The sequence below is a fragment of the Melampsora larici-populina genome (assembly GCF_000204055.1).
Source record: "Melampsora larici-populina 98AG31 unplaced genomic scaffold MELLAscaffold_139, whole genome shotgun sequence".
Classification (NCBI taxonomy): Eukaryota; Fungi; Basidiomycota; class Pucciniomycetes; order Pucciniales; family Melampsoraceae; genus Melampsora; species Melampsora laricis-populina.
The window spans coordinates 7,609-19,905 of NW_006768903.1; the positions used below are offsets into that span (position 1 = coordinate 7,609).

The window sequence follows — 12,297 nt, forward strand, 5'->3', positions numbered from 1 at the left end:
GGCAAGCTATTCGAGTATAAATGAAAGCATTCAGTAGCAACTATCTTTTGCATGATGTAGTAAATAGTATAGGAAGCGGATAGCTAGGGATTCTTTTTCTCTTATACCCAAGCTTCAGATGTAGTCGAGAAAGCAAGGGCTATTGGAATGAATGAAGGCATAGGTGCGACATTCAAAGCTTTGGTCCATCACAAAGCTACTGAAATAATTGGAGCTCAATGGGTCGCCGAGAAATCAGGTCATCAAACATGGTACGAAAACGCTCGACAGGATCGACCCTCAAGGGGCTTTCCAAGACACGCAAGCAGATTAAAAGCATAGTTGGGAGCATTGAATAGCATACATTTCAGAACTGTATAAAGTAACACAAAAACAGGGAGCGAGACAGGTTCATCAGTGTGAGGCAAGCAAAACATTAAAACAAAGAAACGAACCCGAAGAGGGGTGAAAAACCATCGGTTTTTGCCTGCTTGGTACCTCTCCTCAAACATCTTCTTGATGGCCTTCTTTGCTTCTTCCCGCTGTGAGGGCTCCTTGAATGTTTCGTAAGTAACAATACCCTTCAATCCCTCTAACTCCAAAGCATATCGGGTTGGCATCAAGTGGTTGTAGTTGACAGCCTGTGATTGAAGAAGAATAAAGATGATTAAAGACCGGAACCGAAGAATTTTGAGCATCATTGATGAGCTTGAGGTGTTTGTTCAAGACGTACCCGGATGAAGGGTTTAACTTTCGATCGTTTAGCAAGCTTCTTGGCACCCATACCTCGAGTGACTTTGAGGGGGTATCTCTCGATACCAGCAACAATGCAGTGAGGATAAGGTCGATCTTTTGTTCCCTCGTCAGATTGCTTGATGACTACAACTTTTTTGCCTGCATGTCGACCCGAAAGAACAACGGCAACTTTGCCTCCCTTGTAAACTGAGAAATAAATTCATTGTGAGGGTAGAAGAAGACCAGAGAGACAAGTATGATCAGTTTCAATTAAAGCGTCGAAATTGCAAGGACCACAACGGTTCCGGATGTTTCAATGGAACAGGTTATGCGAGTGGAGGTTTGATGGCTGATTCGGTCATGAGTCGGATGTGGAGAAGGTGTGGTGACGATGGAACGAGGAGATTGACTCACTCTTGACCATTTTCGATGCCGGAAAGTTCGTAGGGTTGGGGTCGGAATCGTGTCTTGCAGCGTATAAACGCGATGATAGGGTAAACCAACAAAGTACAACGATTGCAGCAGGCCGATCCGACCTAGATAGGTTTCATATGATGAGACTTCCACAACTACCATCCACACTCGGTCCCAGCTCGTCACAAGTCCGACCTTACGGGGCGAAACCGACCATCGTTCATCGCGGATATGGCACTTTGAAGTTTATCACCTCAGTCCCTTGAGCCTCGACTCACAGCACTCACACTCAAAAAAGCAGAGCCATGAAAGATTCAGCTCCACAACACTTGGTCAAAACCAATTCACTTCCGTCTGCACTTTCGCCAACGTATTATTCGATTGCGATCAATATCAGCTGCACAGATTGTCTGATGCCTTAGAGCATCTCCTATCGTCTCGGTAAACGGCTTCGGTACGGTAAATTTTACCGTACCGAGGGTCAAAACTCCCAATCGTGTCAAAATCATGCATCGGTACCCACAGAATCTGTAGAAATTCTGTAGAGGTCCAGTAAATTTGCTGGACCTCTACCGATTCTGCAGAGGTCGGTATCTGCAAATCTGCTCGACTTCTACCGAGCCGATCCTACAACTCATCCTCAAATCAGTCCCACTCTATCCCACTACACCTGTATCACCATCAAACACCAATTTCATCTTGTAAATTCTCCGTTTTCTGTGATCAATGGTTTTCAAATGGTCATATAGATAACTTGGCTGTTCTCTAATTGATCTTTTTCTAATTGATCTTTTTCTAATCGATCGTTTTTTGATTGACTTTTTTCAATCGTTTGTTTTCAGCTCGTTTGATTTCAGCTCGATTGTTTTCAGCTCGATTGTTTTCAAGTCAATTGTTATGAAGTCAATCATCTTGTTTTCAAAGTGATTGTTCTGAAATCAATTGTCATCAGATCAATTGTCTTTGCAAACTGATTGTGCTCGGATGGATTGTTGCGTGATAGAACATGAGATTTGCAGTTTTTTTTACCGAACATACGATAGTGGCAATGAGGTGTTTCTGTACAGTATGTACTGTACTTTGTTTGATATAATGCAACGATAGTGGATTTCCACCGTTCTGTATCAAGTGATACCGTACCGGGTCAGTATGTACAGAAAATTTACAGAAAATTTACTCGAACAATAGGAGATGCTCTTAAGTGGCTCAAGACGGTACAGTCTTTGATTTGCCTCTCAAGGAAAGCCTGATGGAGATTTGGATGGACATGGCACGCTTTATAGGCTGCACGAGTTTAAATTTGTTGCTCAAATTTGGTCCGCGACTCGGTTTCCTGCAAAAGACTGGTACCAATTCAGCAGATGTCTAGTTGTAAATCTTTCTGCTCTGAAATACATTTTGACTGACGCTCTTGGAAAGCTCAAGCAGAACTGACATGTGCGGTAGCCCTTTAATTCTGAGTTCACAGAAAGAGATAAGATCACACAAAAATAACAAATACACGCCTTGCAGGTCATTTGATTCTGATTGTCCTTTGTCGCAGAGGCTCACTGATTTCCTTGAGTCTGAGCAGTGATAACAAGAGTTAGCTGATCAAAATCATTGCTGAGTACAACAAGCCTTAGTAGTGTGGAAACATCAATGAGGTGAGCTGGGAAGGCAACACAGGTCTTGCAAACAGACAACTTAATCTGACCGTGCTCCTCACTCTTAGTGAGATTGGCTAGTGAGAGTTCAATGATATGGGTGTTGAGAGGATCTTTGGCTTTCTGTGAAGTATCTGGCTCAGTTATAGTCAAAGAGAATAAGGTCACAATCCCCCTGGTTCTGTTTTGTGCAGATCATGCCTTAGAATTGGTAAAGAGTATAGCCAGAATCACAAATGGCATGACAGCATCTTTCAACATTTTTGGGTAGAAGCTGGTCTTGATTTGTTGATCAAATCAATCAGATTGAGCAAGATGAGTGGATACAGTTGAACAAACTCCTTGGTACAAATTGGATGATTTGCTTAAGATGATTTGAATAATCTGAATGATATGAAGTCAAGAAGACGGATGATGGCTTGAATATGACAGACTGTGACATGTTTAGATGCTTCACTTGATGAGTTGACTGTGAGATGGAATGCTAGTCCAATCAAAGAGCTGAGCTGCACTGCTGTGGGCTGATGATGATGATGTTGGAGCCTCAAGGGTGTTGAAGAGAGATTTTGTCAAGTCCAAAAAGGATTTTATCAAGAAATAAACTCCTCTTTTATGTTTATGTCAAAGTAGTTTTTGACATCCTTTCATGACTGGGATGGAGTTTATATTTTACATGATTGCTCCCAAAAAACATTTTGGAATATACATAATTATAAAACACAACCAAACTTGCCCTTAAGGCTAGATGAGAGAGTTGGGAATGCAGATTGATTGTGTGACTGAAAATGTGGCATATGGAACAGTGACATCATGTCACTGACATGGCACAAGTGGATAGAGATGATTGTTGTGACTTTTGATGTGTAATAGCATACCACAGAGACACTCAGAATTGTGGCAGGGCATCTCAATGGGGCTAGACCAGAACATATGGCAAGTGGTCCCCTTTGTTCCCTCTTAAATTGTTTTCCTTTATTATAATTAGGAGGATTCAGTGATATCTGATGTTACCCAAACTTAACTAAGTCCCATCGTGCCGGGGTTTATACATAGCAAGCGATGACCGAGGGTCCTTAAGTTTGGATGTTACCCAATTCCACAAGACAAGAAATATCAATGAGTTTCTCATCACTTGTCCAAGATGCTTCCCGCTATTCCCTTTTCATTGCCGTTGTACCAAGTGATGAATCTGGTGGCTTCCTTCAGGGAACAGTCTCAAGTCTGTCCTTGTTCTCCATCTTCTAACAAGAGTGAAAAGCCGATGTGGAAATTAATGGTTGTAGCAGGTCTGAACACCATATAAGATACTCATTGCACTCTGGAGCCTTTGTATCATACCAACTCTACTAAGCTAATGGTCTCTTTTGATAATGACAATTCATAGAAGATCATTTGGTTTCAACTTTTGCATGCTGTTCATGTTTCAGGAAAATGAGTTGTCTTTCAAATCATCAAAAAATTCAAGGATAGGCAGAGTTGTTTTTTTTTTTTTTTTTTTTTTTTTTTTTCAAAGTGCTTTTCGGCTTTATTGCATACAACACTATCTAAACTGTTATGTATAAAAAGACTAGTACACCTTAAGGATTCGGCCATCTAATCTAAGAACAGGAATGGGTATTGACATTTTGATAGCGAGCAGATCTTTTTTGGAACCAAGCTTATAGCTTATCACCCTTATTACGTTTTTTTTTTTTTTTAAATCCATCTTTAGGCATTTAGCCCACCCGCAGGAAAGCGATGGACCTCGATCACCACCTTCTGTTTATCAGTCAGAGGATGAAAGAGTCATTAGTCTCTAGAACTTCTTGCGTTTCGCATTAAAGCAAGAAACTGTCCAAGTTGTTGTTCAGAGCTAGTAATCCAAAGAACCTTTGAACCTTTTTTGATAAATGTCTTGCCAACCTATGGATCCAGGGCGGTACTTGGAGGTTGACGAACCCAAGGGGGATTGAACATTATCTATACGTATTGTCTAGTATTTTAGAGTCTACCAGGACTGGGTTGAAGTATGTCTCGATAGCCTATGAACCCAAGACGGTACTTGGAGGCTATCGAACCCTAGGGGGATTGAACATATTTCCAATACGTAGGGGTAGGTGTTGGTAAAGTATCGGTTTTTCTGAAGAGATGTCTCGCCGATCTATGTATCCAAGGCGTCACCTGGAGACCGACGAACCCTTAATGGGATTGAACATCCTTCCATGATTAGAACGTAGGGGGAACCATCGATCGTTCATCTATCCGCGTCTGTGACCACATTCTGTCTTTGGACCGTCCTCTTGGGGTATTTGTCTTGTGAATAAGAACGTAGATGTACAAATCGATTTGTTTGTAGAATGAAACTAGATAAGAAAGGAAAAGCTTTGGGAGAGTCCAGTAATTTGTCAGCTTTGTTCCAATTGACTTTTATTTTTTCTTTACGTAGTTGAGCTCTGAAAAGTTTCCTTGCTCTTTTATATCGACTGCAATAAAGAAGATAATGTTCAGTTGTTTCTTTCAGACCACAATGAGGACATGAGGGGGATTCTGAAAGATTTCGTTTGAATAGGTGAGCGTTCAAAGGGCTGTGCTTAGCCCTCAATTGGATAATCGCCGCAGCTCCCCCTTTTTCCATACTTAATAAACTCTCTGAAATGTCCTTGGCTTTGGTTTTGAAATTGGTCTTACCCGGTTTCAGTATTGTATTCTTGATATTAAATTCATCCTTTGTTCGTTTCTTGATGCTGCCAACGCTTGACGGAATGGAGACTGCTTCCATGACATTCGTAGCTGCTTTTTTTGCCAGTTCATCCACTTTTTCATTGAGCTCAATACCTACATGACCTGGTGTCCAGTAGAAGCGAATGTTGGTGTCAGTTGGTAAACGTTTCAAGCTACACCTAATCTTGATGACCAGATGTTGTCCAGACGTTTGTCTAGGTGCGTTATGAATCAGTCTTAGGACCCCTTGATTGTCGCTGAAAATCGCCAGGTCAGTAAACGGTGGGTGGTGACGTCTGAAAATTTCGTTAGCTAGCTCCGTTGCCTGTAAAAGTCCAAATAGTTCAGCCTTGTGGTTTGAGAAGTTACTCTCAAATTTCATGGTTAGTGTTTTGTTAGCTGTTTTAGTTACTGCAGCTGCTCCACCTCCTTCTTTGCTGACCGATCCATCAGTAAAAATGATCAGTGAGTTCCTTGACTCTTCTTCTTCAACTTGCTTCGGTATAAGTTCACTAGCTTCCTTCTTTGATTTATCGAGATTGTTGAGTTGGCCTATGTTTGGTATCCACGGTACTAGAGAGTGTGCGTAGATTGTCTCAATCTTCTCTTTCGCTAGATTGTGGAAAGCTGTGAAGCTAAGGATGTCCTGAATTGGTCCTTTATGCTTATTTGATCTGAGACGAAGCTCGTGTTTGATGAAGAGTTGGGTCGGGTGCCCCTCCGGCGCAGATAGTCGCTTTAGCAGGAAGGTATGATGTCGTTTAGTAGCTACCGTCGTGAGCGGCATGAAGTAGGCATCGTGGTTTAGTATCTCATTCGAGGTTCCTTTGAAGGCCCCTAAAATGATCCTGAGAGCCGAGTTTTGAATTTGAGTAAGGACTTTATTTACTTTGCTATAGTTCTTTTCAGTGAGCCAAATTACGCTACCGTAAAGTATCCTAGGTAGTAGAACAGCTAGTACTAGTTTCTGAACTTCCCTCGGAGAGAGTCCCGAATAGCATTTATTCAGTCTCTGAAGCTGATGGAGAGTGAAAACGCCTGCTTTCTTGACGTGTTTGAGGTGATGATTAAAGAGTAGTTTCGTATCAAACCAGACGCCTAGCCACTTAACTGCTTGTTCTGGTTTCAGCACAACCTCACCAAACTGGAAAGGTCTGGATTCCTTAAGCCGTTTATTAGTGAAGTGTATCAACTGTGCCTTCTTCTTATCGAAAATCGCCCCATGGGTGTTGGCCCAGTCCAATGAGTGTCTGGCTTGTTGATTCAGTTTTGTGAGGTTTGTCTCAACGGATTTAGATGATACTACGTGAACCACGTCATCTATAAATCCTACTGAGAAGCTTTGTGATGTTGGTTCCAGCTTTCCTGGATTTAGAAGGGAGGAATTGTAAATCATATAGAGAATCACTGACAAAGGGGAGCCTTGCGGTAAGCCGTTATCAACATCAAATTTTTCTGAGAGGAAATCTTGGAGACGTAGATTGGTTGTTCTTTCAGTTAGGAAACCATGGACTTGTTGAATTAAGTACTTGGGGCAGTCGAGCTTGTCGAGCGTGTGGATTAGTCTTTCTCGGTGAACCGATGGGTAGGCCGATTTGACGTCGAGAAATAAGGTGGTGACTATCTCGTTGTTCCTCCATTTCTCCTTAATCCAGGAGGTGAGGATAAGCAGTGCGTCGTCTGTCGATCTCTGTCGTCTGCCTCCCATGTGTCCACTCGCGAGTTTGTTTCTAGATTCAGCCCAGAAAGTTACTCTACTAGTGATGACTTTTTCAAGGATTTTACCTAAGCAACTCAGCAGCGCGATTGGTCTGTACGAATTGGGTTCTGAATAAGAGTCCTTCCCATTCTTCCTGATAATGATAGTGACCGCCGTTCTCCAGGCGTTTGGAAAGTACCCTAGTTTAAAGCAGGCGTTGAAGATCTGACAGAGTTCTGTTTTGATTGCCGGAAAAGATAGTTTGATGATCTCGTTTGAGATTTGATCCCCACCATTTGCTTTTCGATTTGGGAGTTTTTCGGTGATCCTCTCTAGTTCGTCTGGGATGAGTTCTGGGAAGGTTAGAGGGGTCAAGTGATCTACATCTGATGTGATGTCCGCAAGGTCTGCCTCAACGTGGGCAACTGAGGTGCCGAAGTAAAGGAGACGGGCTTGTTCTTCTTTGTCGGTGGCTACTGAACCGTCTGGTTTCCTTAGGGGGGCGATTTCACCAGTGGACTTTGGTTTGACGTATTTGAACGCTTTGAAAGTATCGTTCCCGGAGCAGTTGGCGAGGAAGGTCTTCCAATGTCGTGTTTTGATTTTCATGACTTGGTCTTTGAAGTAGGTTTGCCATTCGACGTAGCATTGGCGAGCTTCAGGTAATTGAGATCGGAGCCACCATCTTCGGGCTCGGTTTTGGTTTTTGAGGATCGGGTTAAGGGTTTCCTTGTCCCACCAGCTTTTATACTTGTTGACGTTAGTCTTGACCTTTTTTCCTTGTTTTTGAGTTGACTCAAGGATGATAGTGGAAAGCGTTGTTATGGCGTTGTCAATGTCAGTGGTGGTGACTAAAGCTGGTGGGAGACGAGTCAGTTGAGCCGAAATTGAGCTGTGTAGGGAAGGAACATTGATGTTAGTAAGATTAATAGAGAAGTGGGTGTTCAGGGGTGGGATGATAGCACAATCTAAGAAAGTCTCTATAGGAAAATGATCGGAGGCTAAGGCGTTGGTCAGTACTTTACAGCTCAGCACCTTTCCCGCGAGGTTCCAGCTGGTCCAGATCAGATCAATGGTGGTGGCTTGAGTTCCAGTTGAGAAGCGGGTCGGGATACCCTTGGGGGAGGTGAGCTTAAAGCCTTTTGAGCTCAAAAGTTGTAACATCTTTTTTGCTTGATTATCTGTCACCTTGTAATCCGGTGGGTTCCAGGCCTGATGGTGGAGATTCGAGTCGGTAGTGATGATGGTTGGGATCTGGCGGTTGTGGTGTTTGTTTAGCCAGTGTTCGAGCGTCAGTAGGCCTCTTTGGGATCCTGGCGGATTGTACCATGAGATGATTCTAAGTTTAGGTCAGTTTGAGGACGGCACCTTGATGTCAATGCCCAGGATGATATCCGACAGACTAGGCAGAATCGAGATATGAGAAGTTGGAATAAGTTTGGAAATGTAAATGCAAACTCTAGGCCTATCTGACCAGGCGCTAGGGGTGTAATCGTAAGTTGTTAGGCAGAACCACGCTTCGTGATGGGGGAAAGATAATGAGTGGCTATTGAACCACGGTTCTTGGAGAGACAAAACAGAGTAGTGTGTGTAAGTGAGCGCTTCGTGGGTAAGTTGGATAGAGTTGTGGCAGTTGAAATGTAAGATCGATAATTTGTCGATGGAGAGAGGGATATCTGATGATATGCTGAGACGGTCCTCGGGGTCGTCTTCACTGTCAAAATTTTGAGGAGAAGGTGGTCTGTTGGGTGAATGTTGAATGTGACTATAACTCATCTTCAGTTGAGGGTTGAGTGGTAATCTTAAACTGTGTGTTTCGTAATGGGCAATTTAAACTTTTAGGGGAGTGATTATATTTGGGGGTGAGGCGATCAATCTTACTGTTCGTCTTAAGGCTGTCAAAGTTGTAGCATCGTGCGCACACTTGGTCAGCATCATTGTTTGCACATTCACGAGTACTGTGTGCGTCGCCACATTTGGCACAATTTGGTTGGTTGGAGCATGACGTGTGGGTGTGATAGAGGTCCAAGCAATTGAAACACATCATTGGGCCTTGTTCTTAGTGCTTGCTTTTTATGCGGTGACAGTCAACATAGATCCCACCTTGTTCGATTTTACGAGCGAGTTCTTTGTCCAGTAGGTTAAGAACGAACGTGCCGTGTTTTTTGCCAGTGTCGATAGGGTCGTTGATCCATCTGACTGAGTGAATTGCCTCTAGCGGAATATCGTTTTCTAGACTGAGTGTTTTCGGGAAGTCTTTGTCGTTAACGTCAATGTCGGCAGGTGCGTAATTGAATAAAGCTGGGTATCTGGTTTGGGCGGTTTCAAAGTCCTTGTGTGCGAGCTTGGTCCAGATGTGCTTGTTCTCTAGCAGCCAGCTTTTCATAAGTCTATTGTCCATATACATGATGATGTCACCTGATTTGAGTATCGAAGCTCCACGAACTTTCACTGGGGAGTCATTGACTCTAGCGTCGATCGAGGCAAGGGCCGAGTTGATGCTTCTAACAATTTCCGAGTCTTTCATACCTTTGAATGGTTCTAAGCCAGGGGTTTTGTGAATCACAAGGTTCGCCGCCTTGAACTTGTTAATATCAGCGTTTTTAGGAGGGGGTTTTGGAACGTTGTCGGTTTTTCGTTTCGGATACGGGTTTACCCAGGCGTGTGGTTTGATAGTGCTCGGTTGGCCAGTTACCGGGATGAGTCCAGCTTGTGGTTGGATAGTTGCTCGGGTTTCAGAGGTCGTAGCTTTATTTCTTTCAGCTTCTAGGCGGTCAATTTTTTCGTTGAGTTTTTTGATGGTGTCCATGAACGTCGAGAGCATTTGAATAACCATGCGAAGAAGGGCATCGTTTGATCCTGAGGTATTGTTTGCGAGGGAAGTTAGGACGTCTTCCATAGCGTCAGGGTCTGTCGTCGTGCGATTCGACCTAGGGTTTTTCGGGTGGGGGGATGGATTGTCTTCGTCGATCCCCGGAGGGCGTTTCGACGGCATTTTGCGAGTAAAAGAGGGGTGTTTTTGATGCTTCTGGCTTGATGAAGATGAAGTGTGTTGGATGATCCTTTGAGAGTTGAATTCGATCGAGGTTTTGGGGCAGAGTCGTTGTTCGAATTCTTGTGACAGATAACACGGATTATCCGAGATATGAGCTGGGTCGGTCTCGTTCCCGGGTCCGTTGACTTGGTGATCTTCAGCTTGTGCGTCAGGCTCACCTGGACATTCACTCTAGAGTCTATGTACCTCGTCAGGCGCATCATCTCAAGCTCAAGATGGTGTGTTTCATCTCTGTTCGATAGATGCTCGAGACATTCATGTGCTGATCGCTTGCATCACAGACATCGATTGACCCTTCACACTTTCCCTTCATCGGTCTGACGCCTGGTTCACCTACTGGTGGCACGGCCATTCATCGACCAGCCTCACTCGATGGCGAATCATCCTCCGAGTTCCCTTCTCTCGATTCCGAAGAAACTCCAGCACCCCTGGGCGTGTTTTCAGTACCCGACTTGCGCTTTGAGCAGGGCTACCTTATGAGCATACGACCATTCTTTTATTTAAAGCCACCCACTGACCTCGATGGCATCGAGTCAAGGCTCACCCACCAGCCGATCGAAGACGACGCAACCAATGCGGATATCGAAGATTTATTCTATTTAGGTAAAAACTTCAGGGTCAAATGGGGTTTAGTAGCTTGGGTAACAGTTCGAGATCAGGTAGATCACTTGTTCAGCATCATATTCCACGAGTCACTATCTTCGCATGTTGATAATAAAACCCCCCTTCCAGATAATCTATCCCATGATGCAAGGATGTTTGTGGGGTACACTGTCTCTATTTATCACACATGCTTGGCGGACTCGACGTACACTGAAACAGGCAGGCTCCAATCCAATCAACAAGAAAACAGGGTTTTTGGGCAAAATGGTTGAGAATTTATTTGGAGGCGTGAAATCGAACGTGGCTTTATCAGCTTAATCGAGCATGGTGGGTTCAACTTGATCGAATGGATCCAAAATCAAGACGGGGTACAAGGGCGTCAAGTGAGGTCGTTATCACTGCTGTTAGAAAGTCTAATAAGAGTGGCACGTTTGCCATTCACTGAAGCGCTTTTGTATTCGCGGAGCTTAACTTTTCATGGTAATTGTCTTTAATCGTGTTCTCTCATTCTGCTCCACAGCGCGCGAAACTGACGTACCCCCTTCAATCAAGCCGGACGGTGATACTGTAGCTACGTACTCACCAAGCACTGTTTGAGTATCACTCTGTATGAATGAAAATTTCATGTATCTATTTTAACATCTGAGTCGATTTGGAGGAGGACTTCTCTCCAATGGCGCAAAGCGTGTTAAGGCGAGTTTTGATGAGTCCATGCGACGTTGATCTAGGCCACACTTGGACCACATGTTTACGTCCATGAAACAATGATTGTATGTATGCACATATGTTGCGGTGGTGCTACAAAGCAACTTCCCAGGACATCCCAGCCTTGTGCGATTGAGCTCATGATCAAGCAAATTCCGAGTCCTTGAAAGATTTGGGTGTCTTTTCTTGATTCGTGGGCAGAGTCGAATGCTCTAACAATCAAAAATGTGAACAATCCGCTGACAAAGGTACATAAACACCTTTTTTCTACTGATTGATCACAGATGGAGGATCAGATCAAAGATTCTAAATGTAAGTTCATTAAAGCCATCAAACAATTAATAGACCTCAACTTTCAAGTTCAATTCTCAATTGGTGGTAAAGGTGTAGTGATCATTTAAAAGTGGTGAATGCTAGATTGTTCCTACAAATCATGAGTGAAAGAGTTTGCAGGAACATTAAACAGACAGACAGAAACATGAATCTGATGCAAGGGACTACAAGGCGATCTGGAGCCTCTGGAGTAAATGACCATCATGTGGTATATTCCACTCTGAGTAATTTGCTTTCTGTGGGTTGTGCCAATTCTTTGATACACCATAAATTATTCCTAATCCTTCACCTTGACATCATCCATGGTCTGTGTTTATTAGGACAGCCATTTAGAATCAGCCAAAGCCAAAAGATGAAAAGACAAAGGAATAAGCCAGAATCCCCCGCTCTTGCTAATTCACAAATGCTAAAAATTGAGATACATTGCC

General features: G+C 43.5%; 2 protein-coding genes across 2 annotated transcripts; one reads left to right on the forward strand and one right to left on the reverse strand.

The window, feature by feature from the left end:
* Positions 1 to 16: 16 nt before the first annotated feature.
* Positions 17 to 1,202, reverse strand: MELLADRAFT_46213 (uncharacterized protein; the record flags this gene model as incomplete). Its single annotated transcript, XM_007419181.1, has 4 exons — positions 17 to 352; positions 435 to 620; positions 713 to 921; positions 1,129 to 1,202. 4 exons carry the CDS (start codon positions 1,136 to 1,138, stop codon positions 347 to 349), a joined length of 411 nt encoding a protein of 136 aa, XP_007419243.1.
* Positions 1,203 to 10,443: 9,241 nt separating this feature from the next.
* Positions 10,444 to 11,149, forward strand: MELLADRAFT_85126 (uncharacterized protein; the record flags this gene model as incomplete). Its single annotated transcript, XM_007419179.1, has 3 exons — positions 10,444 to 10,446; positions 10,510 to 10,887; positions 10,961 to 11,149. The coding sequence occupies 3 exons, from the start codon at positions 10,444 to 10,446 to the stop codon at positions 11,147 to 11,149; spliced, it is 570 nt and encodes a 189-aa protein (XP_007419241.1).
* Positions 11,150 to 12,297: the final 1,148 nt, after the last annotated feature.